This window comes from Camponotus floridanus, unplaced genomic scaffold (assembly GCF_003227725.1).
Source record: "Camponotus floridanus strain SB8 unplaced genomic scaffold, Cflo_v7.5 scaffold21, whole genome shotgun sequence".
NCBI lineage: Eukaryota > Metazoa > Arthropoda > Insecta > Hymenoptera > Formicidae > Camponotus > Camponotus floridanus.
Genome location: NW_020229337.1, coordinates 1,875,717 through 1,899,118, shown reverse-complemented (window position 1 = coordinate 1,899,118; position 23,402 = coordinate 1,875,717). Strand labels below are relative to the sequence as shown.

At 37.0% G+C, this 23,402-nt stretch overlaps 1 protein-coding gene across 3 annotated transcripts in view; it reads right to left on the bottom strand.

Moving 5' to 3' along the window:
* LOC105253920 (protein vein) overlaps nucleotides 1-23,402 on the bottom strand; it is a 320,393-nt gene that overhangs the window by 72,042 nt on the left and 224,949 nt on the right. For all 3 annotated transcript variants that reach the window (XM_020028313.2, XM_020028314.2, XM_011262279.3), the window contains exon 3: nucleotides 22,378-22,520. In XM_020028313.2, coding sequence (XP_019883872.2) covers nucleotides 22,378-22,520 — 143 coding nt within the window. The remainder of the gene's footprint in view (nucleotides 1-22,377; nucleotides 22,521-23,402) is intronic.

The following is a 23,402-nucleotide window of genomic DNA, read 5'->3' as shown; positions in this document are numbered from 1 at the left end:
ATTAAAGCATATTTGAATTTCGTTCAATTTCGTTATCTCCAAGAGAAGCGCTCTTTTTTCATCGCTATAATAATTAAAAACAAGCATTTTCCCTAAGAGCGGAAAGTTTGTGAAATCAATTATTTATAATTAATGTTGACAGCGTCTTACTTTTCGCGCGCTGCCGGAAATCGAAAGGCGTGATCTACGCAAAACGCAATGCCTCGCTCCGTCGCGCACAAGCCACTTCTTCGACGAAAGTGTTCAAACTAACAAAGTAGACGCGCTTCGCGAAGCGTAATGCACGTATACACGCACACAGTGGATGAAATAGAGCATCGCTGTAAACGTACACAGCTGCCTCCGCTTAGGTGCGCATAGAAACGCATTCTCGTGCTAACTTGGAGAATGGCATCTGGGGGCGCAATCTTCTCTTTGCGTTACATCGCGACGTCATGCTGGGGCAATCCGCGTAAAAAGGCTCAACACAACCGCCACCGCACTTTGCAATTGCAACGCGTTGCAATTGCGTCCTTCTCCCGCGTGTTTGTCTCGCTCCCAACCGAGTTCGGCATCGTTACACGCGTGAGTAAACGAAACTCTCTGGCGCAGTCCCCTCGAGCCAGATACACTTTTCCCACAAGCGAAATAGATCCCCGCGTTCGTTGCCAGTTTTCCAATATTTCCGATCTTGGCGAAGACATTCAACCGGCAACCAACGTCTTTTCAGACTGGGATGATGGAATTTAGTGGGTTGTACTTGGTATTTACTTCGAGAATATTGGGTCGATATTGCTCCGAAAATATCGGTATATTCCGAGGGATTTTTTCGATAGGGACAGGATTAAATTTGATCGCGCGAAAAGCGATGCTCGGTTCTCGAAATATTTCGCGAAATTTTTCAGCGATAAGTGACACGAGCGAATCCGCTGTATAAAAGCGGATTAAAAATTTCTCTCGAATGCGCGAAAGAGCGAAACATTCGCCTTGATTGGATCGTTACACGACTCGATAACGCTCAACTACCGTTTTCAGCAGATTACCGTGGCTCGGGCAAATCCGAAATCAAATCGAAGAAATGCTCGACGAAAAAAAAAAAATGGAACATAGCGACGGTGGCATTTTATCCGAGGCTCGCGAACGATTTCAGCCAAAAGTTTCGAACCTCGTCGGATTATCGAACCGATTAGAACTGCTTCCGCGTCTGGTTAGCAGATATCTGATTGCGAAATCATTTTTAATCATTCGGCAAGAATCAATTTTAATCGCCGTCGACAGCTGTCCCTTCGCTTTCCAACGTGTCTTTAATTAATTTGAGAGAGTGGTCATTAATTCCGACTTAACATTACACTATCTACTCTTCGCGACGATAGTGTCTCGATTCGAACATGCAAATATATTCGTAAAAGCATTATTCAAAACATATTCATCTTAAAAGGATCAAAGATTAAGCATTCGAAAAAATCCATGTAATAATTATATTAAAAAAATTTTCGAATTTTATTAAATTCAACTTTTTAAATTCTACTTTTTAACCGAATATTAAAAAAAAATGATATCGCGATAATTAATGAACATCCGACTCGAATGAAGACGATTACGTTCAGCATCATTTACCTAACGAAGATCGAATTGCTCGCGCGTCGTTTTAATGGTCGGAGCCTGTAGTTAATATCGACGGGCACCTTTGTGCCTCTGTGCATGGCGCTCGCTTGACACGCGGCCGAAGGGAGCCATTAGCTCCTGTCTAACATCAGGAACGATCTATCACGCTAACCCACGGCGATGTTGCACCGAAATTTGTCGGGCCGAATAGCCGGCGGTGCTTCAATCAGCACGATCGATAACGAGCGTAACGAGATTATTTTCGACAAGCATTCGTAGCCCGCTGAGTCACACGTAGAAATGAGATCCCCTTTATTTACGGTATTCCCTTTCCGTGCCATCCTCGCCGACGCTTTGTTCCCCGCAAGTGTTATTCGACAACGAATCCACCAAGTTTGACGCCGAAATGAATCTCTCGAAAATAGCATTATGATCCGACACAGTCGCATACGTCCACGAACATGCGAATTCTGAGCGCTCGCTGTTATCTCAGCAAAAGTCTGCCTGTGTGCACGTGCTGCTCATTTGGCTCTCGTGGGCATTTCTCAGTCTTTTGTTTCACGAGTGTATATTATAAATGATAAAGGACTCTTGGTGCTCATTACGAGCCCGTTGAAATAATCTCGACCGCATCGTTTTTATCCGTTCTCTCTCTCCCTCTCTCGCTCTCTCTCTCTCTCTTGCTCTCTCCTCTCGTCGGAAGCCAACGGCGACATTTTCGCGTCCGAGTATCGCTGCTGCTCGTTATTCACCGGCGTTAAACAGCGAAAATTTCAACAAAGCCCCGTTCGCGCCGGGGATGTCCCCACCCAACTAAGCGAAATACAATGAATATCCGAGCGTGTTCGTCCGGATTCGCGACGATCGGGGGCCCCACATGTGGAGGTTCCGCGAAACTTTTAATCTCTCCCGTTTTCAACTGACAATGAGGGGGCAGAGGGAAGGAAAGGGGATAGGTCGTGTCACGAATTCACGATACCGCGCCTCCTCCCCTTCCGCGAGGGCGATACGTTTCGCGTATAAAATCGTTTAATCTGTTAAAAATACAGATCCGACATTCTACGACACACTGCACATAATCACTCGATAGCGCGCATTGTGAAAATCCACGGCTGCACGCCGTGTATTGATAGAAATATTCGACACGTATGTTTTTTTAGCCCGTTACCATCGCGCCATTGGAGCGGAAGACCGTCGTCGCAACTATATGACATTAAAAAAAAACCAATATTTTGTAAAGCATTAGCGAAGCTATTTACGAAGAGCATAAATCGCTGAGAGATTGCAGCGCGTTTGAAAAAATTTGCACAAGCGTTTCGCACTCGTGATTATTGCCTCAATATTTTTATGCGACGACTCTTTTTCTCTCTCTCTCTCTCTCTCTCTCTCTCTCTTTGCAATGCGTTGCTTCTGGTCTAAACCTACAGCGGTTAGCCGAGTAACGAGCGGTCGAGTAATGCCGAAACATTAATCGTACCTGGTGGTTCACCGAAACCGAAACGTCGATTTGCGGCGCGGTTCGTCACCGGTTAAACGCCGCGGAACTCCAAGACAATCCGTATTCGCCGATGCGTTAACTCGTTTTTGCGTTATTTGCATGGCCGCTAATTAACTACTAAAATCCGTGTAATCTGTATATTTTTTATTTACTTTTATTTTTTTTATTTTTTATTTACGCATATTTAAATTAGCTCGTCGCGAATGCAAATAATTAATTTTTATCTTGCAGGAAAAATCTGTACATGATTGTACATGATCTTGTTATATTTCAATAAAGTTATATTTCTAGAAATATATGTATTTATTATATTTTATGCAATATTTTTTATATTTTATAGAATAAATATTTTTTTTTATATGTACAATATTTTATATATTTTCCATTTCTTTTTTAATGAAGATAATTAATTACGGAATAATTGAAAAATTAATAAGTTATAGAATAATTGAAAAATTTATTCGAGGGAAAAAATTTATATAACACCTTTGCATGATTATTCGTATTATTTTATCAAAAAATATTAAATTGTTGGAATAATTCATTGCAATTTACAGACATGTCGAAAATTAGATTCATGGAAAACGGGGATACAGAATATACACTACTTTGATGATATATATATATAAGATTAAATAAAAGAACAATTTTTATTCTTTTAGCAATAATCAGAGTTGAATAGGTGAAAATTAAGCGATAGAAACTCGGTCGTTATTTCTCCAACAATTGAATACAACGAGTGCACCTGGTATATATATGCGTTTAGAACACGAGAAGCACAACAGTTAAGTAGGGCAGAATGCGTATTCAGGAATTAATTGCGTTCGTAACTCGTTCGTTGAATTATATCGCGGTAGTTACGCGTGTCAACATTGCCGGCAACCCACACAAACAGACGCGAAAGATTCGATTTCGCGATTGGCTCGCGTATTGTTACACCGAGTTGTCCCATTTACGTTCTACGAAATATCGAATTTCGATCGCGCGTGTATCTTCCTTTATTGGCCATCACCGGTTCGTACGCGTGACGTTCGTCTCTCTTCGCTGCTACGAGTAATCGAGCGTGATTTTGCCCGCTGGAAGAAAAATATTTGGCACAGAATATGCCTCGATACACAACATGCTCCATATGAAAGTAATATTCCGACAGAGAAATGTAAATCAATTTTTATTTAACAAAAATATTAGTAAACATTTTTTATTATATGATCGTTGTAAATTTTTATATCTTAATTTTTATACATTTTATATTTTCTTAATCTTAATTTCTTAATTTTATTTTAATCTTAATTTTAATATTATATTTCTTAAAATAAATTTTTTTTATGAAAATATCAAGAATACTGAATAATATACACAGCTTGCTAAATATGAAGTTTAAAGACCGTTATCGCTTCGATATTTTCACTGAAAAAAAACTTTTAAATTACTCGCCATGTTTCTACTTGAAATTACTCGTGCATTCCAGGATGCTTTGTATGCGAGAAAAGTCGCAACTTAATTCAGCATGTGTGTGTGTCGTTCTGCGTACTTTAATTTGTTTAATAGACACGTCCTTGTGCGCGCAGCTGCTGCTCTTGCCAGTTGAACGGGCATACGAGAAGTTGGCGATAGCGCGAGCGATGCGGTGAAAAAATAGTAAAAAAATGAATTTTTGTCAAATAAATGTGTCCGAATATTTTGTTATCGCGAATGACGCATGGCGCACGATAAAAACAGAGAAAAAAAGGAATGAAAAAAAGGAGGGAAAAAAGCCGGACAAAACTTGATCCCAACGCGCGCGACTCTATAAAATATTCGCTCGGAAGCGTTTATTTGGGAATTTTTACGCGCGTTTGTGCGTACGCGCGCCACTTTTTTCCCTCATTGTATATTTTTCTCTCGTGGCGTATCTTACGCAACGATCATTCAACATAATAACCCAACAATGTCGACCAGCGTGCCATATCTATCGATCATTTACGCACGATTGCTTGACAGTCCTCATCTTGAGTCATCTAGAGGCGATCGAATTAACGCACGTTTCCTCTACAAAATCAGATAAGTAAAGCAAGAGCGAAATAATCTGCCTTACGTGACCTTACGCGGATTCGTAGCTCGCGGCGGCGGGCAAAAGTCACTAACTCGGATCGAAGGAGAGATAAAAATCTGGGACAGACAGGGATGGGGTAACGACCGTGGGAGGGCGAGGAGAGGTCAGAATCGCGCGGAATCTACTGGTACCGGTCCAGGTCTGCAGGAATGAAATTGTGAAGTTTCAAAGCACCCTCGAAGCTTTAAGCACCGGCGAGGTACCTTCACGCTGCGCTTTACCAAACGGAATTCTCCCTTCTTTTCCTCCCCTCCTCCCCCCAGCTCATCCTTCTAGGGGCTGTAGTTCTTTCTTCCCGGAAGAGGACGTACGTTTCCTCCCTTTGTTCGGTGCGGATTCCAACTCGGCGGGAAAAAAAGAGGAAGTAAATTGAATAGATCTCGCAAACCTTACAAGAAGAAGCGCAGACGGGGCAGACGGAGCAAAGCTTGGACACACGCTAAAGATAAGCGAGGGATGAGAAAAAAAAAGAAGGCCGGGAGAAAGAGGGAGAGGGAGGGAGAGGAAAGAACGGATCACATTTCTCAGCGCTGGATACACTTTCAGAAAACCTTCGTTAACGGAAACGCCGGGGTCGTTCGGTGAATTTCTTCCCTTTCTTACGCGTACGTCCCCCGTAATGACGCGATCGCCCCATTTCTCGCGAGTTTCTGCTGGAAACCCAGAATATATCTTACGTATATGCATTTGTAACTATGACGTTTCGCATTTCCCTCGCTCCTTATTTACGTGTCAACAATATGAGCATGAAGCTTCCGACGCTTGCGGTATGCAAATGCGCTCTTGCACAAAGGGGTGTTCTAGAATGCCGGAAGTACGTGAACGGTGCATTTCCTGAGTTTTATCATCGCGTGCGAATTGAGGCTGAGGGGAAAATGGATCGATGGACAAGCGAATTTTAACGTAACGCGAAGCGCTGCCTTCAAGGGTGGAAAAAATAATAATGAATCGTTAGGAAAACAGCGCGTGTTCCGTGTGTGTTTTTCTCGACGAGATCAATTATGGCGTCGTGCATGAAAATTTTATCGCGTCATCTGGAAGGAATAGTCGAACGTCGCGGAATTTCTTCGCCTCTGCAGTTTATACGTTTCGTGTTTTTTTTTTTTCGATGCATCGTAGCAGCGGAATGCGAGACGGGATGATCATTAAATCTTTAGGGAAGCGCTCGTTTGGCAAAATTGCAGATCGGCACTCTCGGTCCGAAAAGTATTTGCCAGTCTTCTTCTTGACTCTGCCCGCCAGGACGCTCGCAATACTCGACTTACCCTCGTAAAGAGGATTTTCGTTCCTGGAGGAGTAATGACAAAGGGCCTCAAAGGAAAAAGTTTTCACTACTGACGAAAAAGGAGCAACATTCCATGTGCGGCTATAGTTTTCTCTCTTTCTTTCTCTCTTTGCTTTTTTTTCCGATACGCGTTTCATCATCCTATATTAAGGCAAATTATTTTCTGACATCTGCAATTTCGTTGTATTCCATCGTTGGTATCGTTTAATAGCTCTTGTCGGTGCAACAAGGAAGATTTTTCCGCAAGATATTTCAAGGAAATACGTTTCGCGAAAACAATCTGTGTAAACCGAAGAATTTCCGAATAGCTTTGCATTTATATCGCGCGATATGACATAAAAACAAGTTACTTTTATTTCTGAGTAAAAAAATCTACCGGTAAATATATTGTGAATGATGTACGCTCGCATAAATATGTATTCACTTTAATTTTAATCCCGGAAAAATATTCCGCGTAACAACATTTACGCAGCTGGAAAAAAATGGAGACTGCATCGACAGTGTTTTCCCGAAAAATTTTTAAACACGGTGTGTCAGGTTATTTTGCCCGGAAGAAATATTTTATTTTCGGGGATTAAAAAGAAAAGATTGCACATTGATTTTCAACAAAGAAAGCTGACGTAAAAATTAAAACTTATATTCGTAAAATTATTTCTCGAAAATGTCTGTACGTAGAAAAATTAATGGCGCTATAAAAATCTGTCAGATGTCACGGGGATAAAAATATTCATACAAAAATAAAATAAAATAAAATAAATGTATAATGAATATATTTTTCTAAAAAAATATATAAATATTGAGAAACTTTTCTATTATTTTTATTATTGCTTTTTTATTATTTATTTCATATTTATATTTTTTCCCCATATTCATAGATTCATTTTTTCACATTTTTATTTTCATTCATTTTTATCGGATTAAATTTTCGATAATAATCAAAAAGACAGAGAGAGAGAGAGAGAGAGAAATCGATATTAAAAGTAGAATCTACATGTTTTGTGCGTTCGAAATTTTATCCTCGTAACGGCTTTAACGAGGCAAACGCCTCGGTTATGAGATTCGTGAGTGGAAGGGTCGCCTGTTGGGGATACTAAGGGCAGTCAATTCGCTTTGGATTACTTTCCGAACACCCTGTGCGTGCGTGCGCGACCAACCAACCGACCGTATCGCACGAACGGGCAAGATTCAATAAGACCGAGTGGATATTGCTGACCTGAACTTACGTTGTCGAATGTCTCTGAGCAGAATTCGAAATTCGCCTGAGCGGGACGATACGAACCCTCCTATCCCAGCTTCTCCCAGTTGCTTCTTTTTTTCCCCTCATCATTTCTCAAGAACACGCTGCGTTCCTTCTTTCAAATACCGATGAAAAGTGAAAGACAGCTTCGAAATGACGCGATAACAGACGGTTGCTTTATGCGCCGAATAAAAAGACCCGAATATTAGCGGCATTTTGTTAGGTCGTAAAATGAAAAGAAAATTCTCGCTGCGAGAATCGAAATAATTTATAATTGCGCAACATTAAATATTTTTTCTCTCTCTCTTTCATCAGTCACGATTTTAAAAAATATTAAAAAAGATTTTAAAAAATGCATCAAGAGAGATCATATTTTTACGAAAAAAATTGTTTAAAAATGATCCAGTTACTTTCTCTCCTGCGTTTGTGCGTGTGAGATTATCTCTTTTTTTTATCCTCTTCATTCTCTTTCAATTTTCTCGTTTGGATAATAGTTAGGATTTTAGTTCGCGAAAGTTCGAGAAAGAAGAGTCTATCATTCCCTGGGAAAAAATAAATTTTCGAGTTAGATGTTCGTGTAACTCTGGTATTTTACACACTACACACGAATGCGCTTCGTGTCGACTCAATCGTTGTATTTTGCGATGCGAGCCGCAAAATCCGTGCAACATGGAAGCGTGTAAAAGACGGGCCGGCTTTGCTCTGTTATCTTTTGTTCCCGATTACATCGGATTCTGCGGTATCCCCGATGCTCTCCATTCGCATTTGAACGACAGGGTGCTTTTTCCGTTTCATTCACCGCTGCGAATTTCGATGCGGAAAAAGCAAGAATGAAAGGGAGGAGAAAGGGGAGGAGGAGGAAGAGGAGGAGGAGAGCGCGATAAATACAATTCAACAACAGAATCATCTGTGTTTGCCGATCACGATGATCTTCAACTCTACACGACTCGAAGTTTGCACACGGCGTGCGAACGGAATGATGAATCGGGAAACGAAACGCGCGCTAGGAATTTAAATAAATTGAAAAGTTTGCACGTCGCAAATCCAGTCGTTTTCCAATCGTTCCGCCGTCTGTCGGGGATCGAAAGTTTCGTTAATAAGCAACGATGAGAGGAGAATTTATTCCTTTCACCTTCGCGGATAATTCAGTCGGATTTTCAATTTCAAAATCTCATTGGAGGATATCGATGACGAAATTTTCTATGATCTTTTTCTTTAGCATTTTTTTTTTAATTTCTTTTCATCTTGAAAACTTCATCGCGCAAACGTTTTATTGGCTCTTCCTTTTACTTATTCAAGCATTTTCTCGTCTGTGTTTTAATTACGATTTCAAAAAATATACAGCAAAAGCGTTTACTGGCTTTATAAGTATGTATAAAGTGAAGATGGATGAGAGAGACAAAGATAATTATATTTTATAAAAAAATCAGTCAATATATTTCCTACTAATTTTAAAAAGACATTTAAATTAAAATAAAATATTTAGAGAAATAACTTTGTAGTAAACGATGATACGAAGTTAAATATTAATTTATATAAGTCAATTTGATATATTATATAGATAAAAGACATGATATTTTCTCGTAAACCAGAAAAAGTTGGATTAATATAATTTACTATTTAGCTTTTTCCAATCCAATAAAATTCTTATCTATTTTAATAATCTTATTCCAATGTAACACGCATAACTAATACCATTACGCTATCATTTTTACGAGCTTCAAATCTCGATGCATGATAAGACACATATGTATATATCTCGAATCAAAGGACGAAAAACATGCGAGAGTTAAATATACTGCAGTGTAACAATACTAGCGTTCAATCACACATAGAAGCCTAATAATTATGCAAAACTGTTTGAATTAGGGTCTCTTACCCTTCTGATAAACTAATTTTCCTGTAGGAGAATCCTCGGAGAATCTCACTTCGGAATTAAATATTCCTCGAGAGTTAACGAGAATCGGAAGTGCAGTCATGAGTAATTTACGCGCGATGCGCACGATCGTGGGGGATGAACGTGCGCAACGTGATGTATATGTAATACTGAAACACACAGTTCCGATGACGACGACGATGAGGCAGTGGCTGTGCGAGCTTTCTCGCGCGGCAAACAGACCCTATCTATTCATCGGGTCGGCTCCATTGTCGGGATTCTGGGCCGCGGGAGATTCTACGGCAGCCGGGTGCCTGATGTCGCCCGCCTTGTTCCTCTTGCGGGCTAAATCGCACGTAGGCGTGTAAACGTTCCTTGTACCTGCACCGTATGTACCGCGATATCGTCGACCGACACACCACAGACGGCATTGAATCTCATCACATGTACCGGATGTGTGTGTGTGTGTGTGTGTGCGTGTATGACGGTGAAATATATAATAAAATAATATTTTTGCGCGCATCGTACGATGATAAAGAAACGAAATACTCCTCCAAGAAAAGATGATATATTGCATTTCAGTCGGCAGTTTAAGAGAGTTAAATATAGTCCGCTACGAAAGGAATAATAAGAGGTATATATGAGGGAGAAGATGAATAAGAGATTTCTCTTGAGAGATATAAGCTTCGTTCGAGTGTATCACGTTATAGGTCCTGAGTGCAAAGTCCAAGTGTGAAAAGCATATCCCCTAATACACGAAACGGCTACCATTGTTGGACGTCCGAGAGCTTCGACAGGGATTATACGCTCGACGAACTCGAACGGCAGTTTGTAACTTTGAAGTTGCTATCGCGAAGATGCATAAACCTCATTGCCCGTGAATGTTCTGGGGAACATCATGACGGTTCTCGCAGGATTGTATCGCGTCATTAACAAGACGATGCTGAGTATTATATTCGTCGTACGTAAATCTCTCTTTCACGAATATAATTAAATATAAACTATAACCTTTCTCACCCCCGCAGCGGCTTTTCTATGATTAATTCATCGAAATACGGGATTAATTTTCGATAAATTATCAATAATTAAATGAACACAGAGCAAATATTTTGGCAAAATGACAAGATACTTCCAACAAATGTTAATAAATGTTCTTGAGATTCCGAATCACGTCGACATCTCTCGTTTCTTCGCGCACAAAGAGATCGAATCCTTATACTTTGCACTCGTTATACACGCTAAACTTTATACGGATGAATACATAGGAATTTGCTGAGTATTATACTCATACGTAAATCTCTCTTTCACGAATATAATTATATATAAACTATAATCTTTCCCACCCCCGCAGCGGCTTCTCTATGATTAATTCATCGAAATACGGGATTAATTTTCGATAAAATATCAATAATTAGGTGAACACAGAGCAAATATTTTGGCAAAATGACAAGATACTTTCAACAAATGTTAATAAATGTTCTTGAGATTCCGAATCACGTCGACATCTTTCGTTTCTTCGCGCACAAAGAGATCGAATCCTTATACTTTGCACTCGTTATACACGCTAAACTTTATACGGATGAATACATAGGAATTTGCTGAGTATTATACTCATACGTAAATCTCTCTTTCACGAATATAATTATATATAAACTATAATCTTTCCCACCTCCGCAGCGGCTTCTCTATGATTAATTCATCGAAATACGGGATTAATTTTCGATAAAATATCAATAATTAGGTGAACACAGAGCAAATATTTTGGCAAAATGACAAGATACTTTCAACAAATGTTAATAAATGTTCTTGAGATTCCGAATCACGTCGACATCTCTCGTTTCTTCGCGCACAAAGAGATCGAATCCTTATACTTTGCACTCGTTATACACGCTAAACTTTATACGGATGAATACATAGGAATTTGCTGAGTATTATACTCGTACGTAAATCTCTCTTTCACGAATATAATTATATATAAACTATAATCTTTCCCACCCTCGCAGTGGCTTCTCTATGATTAATTCATCGAAATACGGGATTAATTTTCGATAAAATATCAATAATTAGGTAAACACAGAGCAAATATTTTGGCAAAATGACAAGATACTTTCAACAAATGTTAATAAATGTCCTTGAGATTCCGAATCACGTCGACATCTCTCGTTTCTTCGCGCACAAAGAGATCGAATCCTTATACTTTGCACTCGTTATACACGCTAAACTTTATACGGATGAATACATAGGATTTTCTCTCTCTGCTCGGCGCTGCCTTCATTTGTACGTGGCGCGCGAAACACATCTCTCTCCACCCGTGAAGAGACAATGTGTCCGAGATACCTTGAGAATCGTTTCCTTCCCACCGCCCCCTCCTACGCTACCCCTTTGTATCCTCCAGTGGTCTCCGCGCTCAGGTAACCGTGCATAACGCGCCTGCTGCTGCTGCTGCTGCTGCTGCAGCTGCAGCCGCCTCCTCCTCGCGCCAGACAAGTAGTATAGCAATAGCGTGAGCGCTACAGCTCGGCCCGTCTGCTCCGCGTCCTTTTCCACTTCGGTCCGGTTTGTTTATTCAGCACGCTCAGACGGATCTCACATAAAATTGCGCGTCACGGTCTCCCTGGCTTTACCTTCCGGTTTGATGCATTCCTTTTGCAAAACAATGTGACGGGCGACACTTTTACACGACGCTTGAGACGCCCCCGCAAGACGCGATTTCCTTCGTCGTTTCTTTTTTGCGAAAAAGTAATAAATCAAGAATACGTTCGACATGTCTTTATTTTTAAAGACTTTGCAAGAGTTGCACGTAGAGAGAAAAACCAATGGGTATTTGTTATAGTTTTTAATGTTTAAATAATATTTATACAGTTATAAAAAATAAAAGAGAGAAAGAGTCTTATATCATTTTTAAGAGATTTATTTGATTTAAAAAGTTTAATTTAAAGAAGATTTTCGAAGATGTAACGAATAAATTAATTTTTTATTTATTTATTTTTTTAAATTGAATTCCGAAAAATCCGAAAAAGATTATTACATGTAAGCAACAAATATTTTTCTTGCGCTTTTAAAAATGGAATGCATATAAATATTACTTAGAAATTAAATTGTAAAAATTAAATTGGAAAAATTTTGATTGTTTTGGCGTGCTTGTCGTTTTGCCTTTACATCAAATTTTTATTTAACAATTAAAAATTAAAATACTATCTCCGATGATATCTTACGTTCATTTGTAACTGACGAGAATCGTTTAAGGTTTAAGGAATTCGTCGCTAAAAGAAGGAATGCGATAATTTTCTGGAGAATCGCGGTAAGTTTTAAAAGTTTCTGTGCGCTTCCTAGTTAAGAACCTGCTGAATCGGCTTGTGGAACATTGCTTAAGCGATTCCATCGATCCTCTTAATTAATTCCACAAGAAGAGTGAGTCGTATATCTGTGACACGAGTCTCTCGACCTTCTGGCACTGTATGGACTTCTCTATCTCTGTCTGTTTGTCTCTTTCTCTCTCTCCCTCTCTTTCTCTTTCATTCTCGAGACACAATAGTACGAAAGACGAAGCAACGATGAGGACTATCGCTCTTCTCTTGCAGCGTCCGCGCGAAACTCGCTGGGACACAACGAAGAAGAGCTTACCTTCCTGCTGTAATTGCTTCCATCTCGTCATTCTGCCTTGTGCCCTGCTGGCCCGGGTCTCCTAATTGTCTCTGTTTTTCCTCTCTGCACCTTCGAGAGAGAATATTAAACGCGCTCGAAGAAATGTCGGTCTTTTTTTCTTCCGGCACGTCTTATTCCGGCGAACCGTCGAAATATTTTCAGTGTTGTTTTTATGATTTTTATCTTTATTTAATCTACGTAACCGGTGCCATGAATTTCTTCAACTATTGCATATTTTGTCAATCTAAAATGTTACAAGTTGTTTATCATAATGTACTTCTTCTGTCTCTCTTAGTTTTCTTTAGTGAGTGTTTCTGAATATTTCTTTTTTTTTTAATATTTTTAGTGTGTGTGTGTCTTTATTTTTCTCATATTTAGATCTTTTATATTATTATCCGCTTATCATTTTATTAACTTACATCATATTATTTGTATATCATAATACATATTATTTGAAAAGTTTTCGATATAAGTGCTATATTATTACCATTGTCCATCTCACGAAATAAGAGTTTTTAAAATTCCAGAAATAAAAATTGACAGAAATTATATTTATAATTACTTAAATATTTTTTTCAATTAATTTACGATTATTTTTTCAAAAATAAATTAAAGTAAATTAATTAAAATAAATTATTTCTATTTCTTTCTACAACTAAATCTTTACTTCGTGAACGTGTAAACTTTTATAGCAAAAGGCCAGAATGAAAATATGTGTAATATAAGAGAGAAGAAGAAATATATTCTAAAATATTCTATATATTTTACATATTCTATATATTTTTTAAAATATATAAAAAGCATATTAAAATAATTCAATTTACGTAGAGAAATTGGATGGCATTGTTTGGTCGCGCAAATGCAACGAAATAATGATATTACATTCAACAAAATTTGTAAATGCAAATGCAAATCTAATGCACATTGATAGAAAGCTCGTGTAATTATCGTAGAACGGGAATTGTAGAGTACTACGAGTTTGTGTATGTAGTAAATGTACTCTCGCGTTAAATTATTCTTAAGATCAAATGCGATCCTACCTGCTTCAGTTTCCTCTTACCTTTATTCGAATTACACGCATAGATATATTCTTATTATTAAAACATCGCGTTCCGTCGTTTCTTTGATTTACGAGAAATGTTACAGGCAATATCGTTTCTATCAACCGGCGAGCAATTTTCTTATTAAATTAGCATAATGTTTTTTACACCGCCTTTGTACAATAAATTCACCGATCTCTCTCTCCTTTTCTCTCTCCGTTTTTAAAGTTTCATTCTTTGGTGCAATATTCACGCGCGTATTCGCAGAATTAAAAACCGCGTCTCTTCATTTCGACTTTCTACCACTCCTCGGCGTTTTCTCCGGGGATTGAGAATTATTTTCGGTAACACATGTGTGTGTAACTTTTCATTCGTTATTAAAAAAGTGACGCATTTATTAAAAACATGTTTTGCCAAGAAAAAGAGAAGAGAGACATATCCAATATATAAACAAACTTAAATAATGTAAATCACATACAAATCATGCGTCGCTAGAAAGTTTTCTTCCGTTATAGAAGGAAGAGATCTCTTTAAACATTTTTGAAAAGCACAAAAAGAAAACACCGGAAACTTTCTATCATGTGATATGTATTTAAATTGTTCGCAGAAGGAGAGAGAGAGAAAGAGATGTTCTGATATATTCAAATGATCCTACTTCTCTCCTATAAAAGGATTATCTCCAAAGGGCAAAATTACCGTTCGCATTTTCGATTCGTCGCTTCGAGAGAGATTTCGAACGGATAGTAAAAAAAAGGAAAGGGAAGTAAAGACCGGAGCTATATACGCGTCCCGATATCGGCGACCAATGGGTCGTATAGAAATTAATCCCCTCTTCCCCTCCTCTCTCTCGCCTTCGCAGTTACAACGAGAGAAAGAGGTCCGATTGTGGGTAACAGATTGCGGTAAACTTTATAAGCCTAGAGTTACTCTCGAAAGTGCACTCGGTACGCTAGAGTGCAATAACATTTACCACAAACTTTTACTACAGCTCAAATGTTCCTGCCCTACTCTCTTCTTCCTCTCCCCCGCCACCCGAGCCGCGTATTCACCGACGAATGGCACTACGTTCTAACAATTGCCGTTGCAGCTACAATGGCACGCTTTACTGCCGCGCCGCGGTGTAACTTGATACAATAATGCGCGTTCCGCGTCGTTTACCCGGAAAGAGTTGACTTATATACGGGAGGTCCACGGCCTCTGACACCTCCCCCGTTCTGGATCGATAAACATATCGTCTCGAAAGATGAGCTGCATCTTTTTATTTGATGGAATGGCACATGATTCGCGGCGCGATACGTATGTGAATTTACATGAGAGACTTGCGATTAAAAAATAACGGTTAAAAAATCCCCGAAAAAAAATGCGATTAAAAAATCCCCGAAAAAAAAATGCGATTAAAAAATCCCCGAATATTCCTTTATTGTCATGGAAATTTCGAAGTAACGAGAAATGAAATAATTTATTTGCAAATTTTGAATAGAAATGTAAATCGTGTATCTCATGTGTACATATTGCGATAAAAACAATAACATGATTTTGTTTTCTTACAAAATTAATCATTTTGTTTCGATTCTATTTGAATCCTATTTCGTTCCTGGACGAGAAATGTATAGTGAAATAGAATTTGGTAAAAATCAAATTTTTGTATACATACATATGTAGAAAAAATCAGTTTAATTTTAAATTAATTCTTAGTTAATTATAGACGAACATATTGCCTTGTATATTAAAATTTTTCTATTTCTTTTTTGAAAAGAGGAAAAACTGATATTACTCGTTTAAAGATTTTTATGAAACGTATATACATCTCAAGAATACATGTTGGCTCCGATTTTATTTTATAGGATGGTCATGTTTTACAATAGAATACATATATGAATTTATATATACATAAATTAATATATATATAATTTGCGATAAAAATATATTTCCCCAAATATTTTGTTGTGACAATGGAAATTCAAAAATAACGAAATAAATAATAAAATAACTGATTTGCAAATTTTAAATAGAAACATGTATCCTACGTACATATACACATGTACCCTATTTCGATAAAAATAATGAAATATTTTTTTTTTTATCAATTTAACCGTTGTTTCGATTTGAGTTGTTTCTAATTATAAATGAGAGAAATTATAAATGTAGAATAAAATTTGGTAAAAATTTGATACAATTTTTATGCATGTATACACACACACACACATACACACATACGATAAAATATATATAAATGAAATCGATTAATTTAATTTTAAATTAATTTATAATTAATTATAAATGAAAATTATTGTCACGTATATTAATATCACGTACATATGTTAATATTCTTCACAAATTTTTCTGGTTTCTTTAAAAAGAGGAAACACCGATATTACTGTGTCTCGTTCAAAGGTTTTTATGAAAACTGTACGCATCTCAAGGATACATATTAGTTCCGATTTTATTTTATGAAATAGCCGTACTTCACAACGCAATACGTGCGTAAATTTATATGATTTGCGGTAAAGAAATATTTCCCCGAATATTTTGTTGTCACAATGAAAATTCCAAAATAACGAAAAATAATAGAATAACTTATTGCAAATTCTGAGTAGAAAAATGTATCACACATTGCGATGAAAATATTTTTTTTCAATAAAATTATAACTCAATTAAAAAATTGCAATTTCAATAAAATTTTTTATCGATTAGAAAAACAATTTTTTTGCCTTTTATGTTTTTAATTTAATTGAATTTATAATTATTGTTAATTTATAATTATTGAATTTACAATTAATGTTTGCCATTTGCAACAAGAGAAAACGGAAAAAACATACTGAGGAAAGGTGCTTTTCAGAAATTATTTATTCCGAGGGCATTCAAGTTTTATGTAGAAAGTTTCTACCATATCGCTCATATAAATTGCATTCATAAACAAGCAAGATTTATGTTGGAAACCTATCGAGATATCAAAGGACGAAATACAATTTTAGAATCAATGTTTGAAATTGTTTCAGGCGTATTTCATTGAATGCGTGCTCGAAATGAGAGAAAAAAATTAACGGATAATGAATATATCCATAGAATAATTTACTCACCAACTGTTATACACCTGCTGCGCGCATATTTGCTGCTCGATGGAGATGCCAATCCGTATTCGCTTCAAAATTCCACAAAGAAGATTCACTCGTACATACGGGTAGATCACGCTTGATTATGGTAATGCGCACAAATTTACACGATATGCGATTTAATATTTAACACTTTTGAAACGTATCGACTTTTTCACATACACGTATTTCACTTCTAACGCGTAAAATTCGCCGACTTTCCGATTTTAAACTATCAGGTTAGATTTCTAGTCTCATTTTCGCGACGCACTGCCAATGATTTCCGAATCATCGAGGCACTTGATACACTTAATACTCGTGACGCGACTATTACGGCTCGATAATCATTAATTACTGTCGTGTTAGCGGAGAGAGGAATACTACGCGAACGCTCGGTATCCCCACTCACTGCCGATTGAAAAAACGCAGGAATGTGTTTATCTATTGCCTCGAGGCGAAGAAAGCCGCATACCTCCCTCCAAGGCCACGCGTTCCGCGGTAGTCTTACTGGAGAAGTGGTGGGGGAAGAGGGGCGCGAGCGACGTCACACAGACACAATCGTGCGTGCCGTGACAGACGACCTTGTCAAGCGCGTGAATTAACTAGTAATTTCGAGCGTCGAGTGGAAATATCGGGCGAGAATTGCGATTATTGAGATCGAGTCCCTCGTGAGTGATAATTATCCATGCTTAATACGTGCGTGAATCGCGGTTAACGACGCCTTGACAAGTGGTTAGGTCGTCGACGTGAATATCGTTAAAGTCACGCGTTTTCGGCCGTCATTACGCGTAGGAATTTCGTCGTACACAGAGAAAAATATCATTCTACTGCCCAGAAAAGCGATTGCTCAGTTTATTTTTCTTTTTTCAAGTAACTTTTTTCAACAAAGAATATATTCTTGATAATAATCGTAAAATATACTTATCACAAGTGTTAGAAAATCTCATTATCATGTACTCGAAAGAAGAATTTATTTCTTCTTCAAGAATATTGTAAAGTTGTATCAAAGAAAAATCAAATTTACTTTACGTCAACTCTTGTAGCAAACAAATTTTTGTTTTAATTTAATATTCTTGATTCTAAAATACCGCACTTACTAAAATTCAGAATATATTCAATTAAATTTAATGCTTGTGGTAAACTTATGATATATTTGCGGATATACAAACTTACGATATACTTAAGATAAATAATATTTACTTGAATACAGTATATATTTTTCTCTGTGTATTTGAAACGCGAGTGTTGATAATTGACTCTGATACAGTGACGTGTGAATCATCGATCAAGCAACAATTATTCAAGCATCGGATGCAGATTCGTGAACGAAGCAATGATCTATCCGATGGCGCGAAGGAAACAGCAATTGTACAACGATTGGTGAGTCTGATTATTATCATAATTAATTATTTCATATATAATTTAAATGTAGTGTGTAAATTGAATATGTAACGATAAATCCTTGCGTGTATTACTGAAAAGTATTTATATATATTATCAATGTGAGAAAATAATTATTCTAAAATAATACGTCGAAAGGATTTTTCACATATATTTTTCGGCGTTTTTCACATCAAGTTATTTACACGATAATAATTATAGCATAGAAATAATTCTCGTATTTCGACGCATTAAATTTTATAAGATTGCAAAAAAAATGGACAGAATTTATTTTTGCGTCAGATAAAGTGTAGATTAAAACGATTAACTTTTACGTGTGGCAAAAAAAGTTTATAAACTGTATACTGCCATTACCACGTTATACCTTTACTTTTTAATACTTTTCTAAACAAAAGCATCGTGGTTTATTTCCCGCTACGTCACTCGTTAACGTATAATTTTTTACTTGGTCGCAAAAGGATTAATTTGTAAATAACATCTCTCACGCGATTTAATAACTTCCCTCACGCAAGCTGCACGGAACTTTTATGAGAATAACAGGAAATAAGTACAAAAAATGGGGGAATTAAAAATTTCATTAAACCTATATATTAACATCGTGTCATAAAAACGCACTTTTTGCCTTGGGATTTGCATCCCTTTAAAGGTTAACGAATTCTTTAATATAACATTTGTATCTACAGATAATAAAATTAACGAATTACGCGAATTATTAATAGCAAAATTTTTTTGCAAAAAATATATTTCTTTCGGCGAAAATGTTTTCAATTAATTAAAAAGATCTCTCTTTTTTTTTTAAATTGTCTCTTGCCTCGAGATTCATTAAACACGTTATTCTCGAGTACAAGAGAGCGTCGGGTCTTTAGAAAACCGTCAAAAAATTTCATTACGAGGAATTTCATTTATGGCCATCTGTCGACCTGTAGCAGTTAGGTACAGTCACCGTATAGAATCATCGTGCACGGAAACGATTCTGCCGGCGGGCTGCCATCAGCAGAGTTATATGAAACCCTGACGTGGCGGGCGGGGTTGTAATTGTCGCCCTTTGTCCGTCATACGAGCTTGCGGAACCGCTCGGCGGTGAACCGCAAGCTTTACCGACCCTGCTAGAACCACTGAGCCGTGCTGGCATTATCACATCAGGTGCTTAATCCTTGGTTTATCACCTGCAATGCCGATTCCCGCCGACTTGCGTGTGCGCGAAGAGAAGGAGGTCTCCCCCGTCGCGAATTTATTGCTGACGTATCGTATACCGGGAATCGAATGAAACTCCAAGGAAATGTTGACAACAAAGCGTAGCGATTCCGTTTTATGCCTTAACGCCATTTATTTTTTCGCCGTTTATGCCATATGCAGAGTGTCGCGAAATTATTAGCTTCCTTCACATCCTCGTGATTGTTATAGAAAATTGGTTTCTTTTTTCTTCCAAAGATGTAATTCTATTTGAGTCAAAATTTTATCCGGTTTTGTAGTTTTTGACGGAAGTCGCAAACTAGCTGGCTGCTTTTTGGTCTACCCGGTATTAGCTAAGCGATAAAATGGCTCGTAAATACTCAAGTTACACGTAATAAATTTCAACTTTCTCTCGCAGCATTTCTCCCATAGGTAACACTTATTATTTTAGTCGGCGGCAAGATGCGGAAAATAAAGAGAGGTATCGATAAACTTGGCTAAAGTGCGTCGCGAGCGCCGTGGAATAACATAAATATCGCGGCAAAAGGTGCCGCCCAAATATTGCGAGCATTATGAAAAGCCATAAACCACTGCCCTAAGGGCAGCCGCCGTGTACAGGATCGATATTCTCGTCGCAGCAGCGACTGCGGATCGTCCGTCCGCCGCAGACGCCCGTGCTATACATATCGCGAAATATACCCGGTATACTGCATCGTTACGCGAGAGATAGGGTGGTCATAAAAGACGCAACGTCAACGAAGCGATCGCTCGTATACTACTCCGTAAACGGACATCGCTTGTTTCGCGCGCGCGCGCGAGAAATGGGGTTGAAACTCGTCGTTTCCGCAACGATTACGAGAAACGTTTTGAATACCGTTGCCTTACGAGATAAAGCGAGCAATCGTTGCCATGAAATTGCGAAGAGAGGCGTCGGTTTTATGCATATGTCGGCTACGAACAGAATGTTCGCCTGCCCCGTTTCGTAGGATGATGTTTTCGCTAGAATTAAATACGCTAAGTTTGGCGGCTTTTGTATAAAAAAGAGAGGGCAAGTTATTATATTAAAATTGAAAATTTCTTTCAAGACACTATTTATGTGTGCATTATAATGTAGAAATTATTATGAAAAATTCTATTATTTTTAATATAGACATTATTATGAAAGATTCTATTATTTTTAATGAATAAAATTTTAATTTTACCAATTTTAATTTAAAATTCGTGCCCTCGTTCTTTTTTTCCAATGAAAGCTGACCAGTTAAAAATTGTTTTGCTTTCTTAATTATAAGTTTCGTTTTTGTTTTCTTCTTAACTTTTGATGCAAACTGTAGGTAAAACTCGGAACATAAAAAAAAAAAGAAAAAGCAAAAATATAAAATAATTTCTTTGCAGTCTGCTCGAATAATCGATTTTCATCGTGCAATTTTTTACATTATGAGCAATTCGCTTCGAATAAACTACGCGATATTTGCATCACATGTTATATTTTAATGTTCTGAAAATTGGAAGAGCTTGCGTTTGAATTTCGTTTCGTTGCTCTCGATGGGTAAAAAGAGGAAAAGAGTTAGAAATAATTTGACGCGAGTATATGTTGAAAGATATATAAAGGAAACCCCCTCCCCCGCTAGACTTCTTTCCACATTCTTTGAATATAAAAACACCGAGTCGATACTTTATTCAATGGAATTTTCGTGTCATATATTATTAATATTGAAATATCGTTATCACGGGACGAATAAGCACGACAAGATTTTATTTTTCGGTATCGTCGAATAATTGTTTCATTCGGAAGAAGCAGTGCACTATTGGTTCATCCCCTTTATTATGAATATTTGAGTCAATTTGCGACCAATAGCAGTACTCCAAATACTTTCTCAAACATAGCTTTGAAAAAGATCATATATTTTTTTTAGTTTATATAGAACGATTCAGGACATATAGATATGAATCTTGCGTTTTTGCATATCAAGCGAGACTACGATAACGTCAGATGAAAATCCGAAAGGCTTTTATCTGAATGCTTTGCATAAGATATCGACAGGTGTGTATACGTCCCAATCCCCTCACAAAAGCCAGCATTCAACGGTTAGCAATCTTTGCCGATCAATTTCGAAAACGTATTGTTTCTAGATCAATAGAATCGATGAAACCTGTTATTTTTTCAGCGATTCTCGATATTTTGTTTTATTATCATTCTATTTTATTATTTTAATTCTATAACAAACAATCCCAATCGTGATGCATTTGCGACTAACCTGAATATCGATATCTTTGAATGCGTTATATTTTATAATAGAAATTATATTTAAAAATTAATTAGTTAAGTTTAATTATCTAGAAAGGGAGAAAGAGATAAAAAATGTTAATATTCATGAATAATATAAGCGAGACCTCTTTATTCTATCGGAAAAATTTTTATTGAGCGAGCAAGAAAAATATTGATAGTCTACTCACTTGTTTCCGCAATTCTGGTATCATGAGCGACTAGAAGTTGAGCTGCGAGTGAAGCCCGATGACCGGAAGTACTCTCAGCCACGCATTCGTATCTGCCACTATCCTCAGGCTTCGCGGAGGATATCACGACTTTCGATCTCCGCCTGTAAATCAAAAAGTTTGTCTGTTTAAACAAAAAATCGTCGTAGTATTTTATGCTAAATTTGCCCGCTACTATAGTCATTCGATATAATAAAATCTAAGATAAATTCAATTCATAATATATATTGTAGTAATCCCTTTTTTCTCTTTCTTTCTCTCCGTATTTCGACTTTCATTTCGACTTATCCTATCAATAATGTTACAGGGGAAAAGGAATTTAAAAACTTAAAGGGATTAAAAATTATTACATTTGAAATGATAGAGAGAGAAGTCGGAAGGATGGTATATCCCATTCGATTATTCAATTGCGCATACATACGAATCGATCTCCGCCTGTAAATTAAGAAGTCCGTCTATTTTAACAAAAATCGTCGTAGTATTTTATACTAAATTAGTCCGCCACTATAGTCATTTGATAACATAATAAAATCTAAGATAAATTCAATTGATAATATAATTGTGGTAAGCTAAAATAACCATCTCTCTTTTCTCTTTCTCATTCTCCGTAGTATTTCGACTTTCATTTCGACTTATCTTATCAATAATGTTACAAGAGAAAAAGAATTTAAAAACTTAAAGGGATTAAAAATTATTACATTTGAAATGAGAGAAGTCGAAAGGATGACATATCCCATTCGATTATTCATTTGCGCATATATACGAATCGATTTCCGCGTGTAGATTAAAAAATTCGTTTATTTTAACAAAAATCTTGGTAGTATTTTATGCTAAATTTGTTCGCCACTATAGTCATTCGATAACATAATAAAATCTAAGATAAATTTAATTGATAATATATATTGTAGTAAGCTAAAATAACAACCATCTCTCTTTTCTCTTTCTTTCTTTCCGTATTTCCACTTCCATTTCGACTTATCTTATCA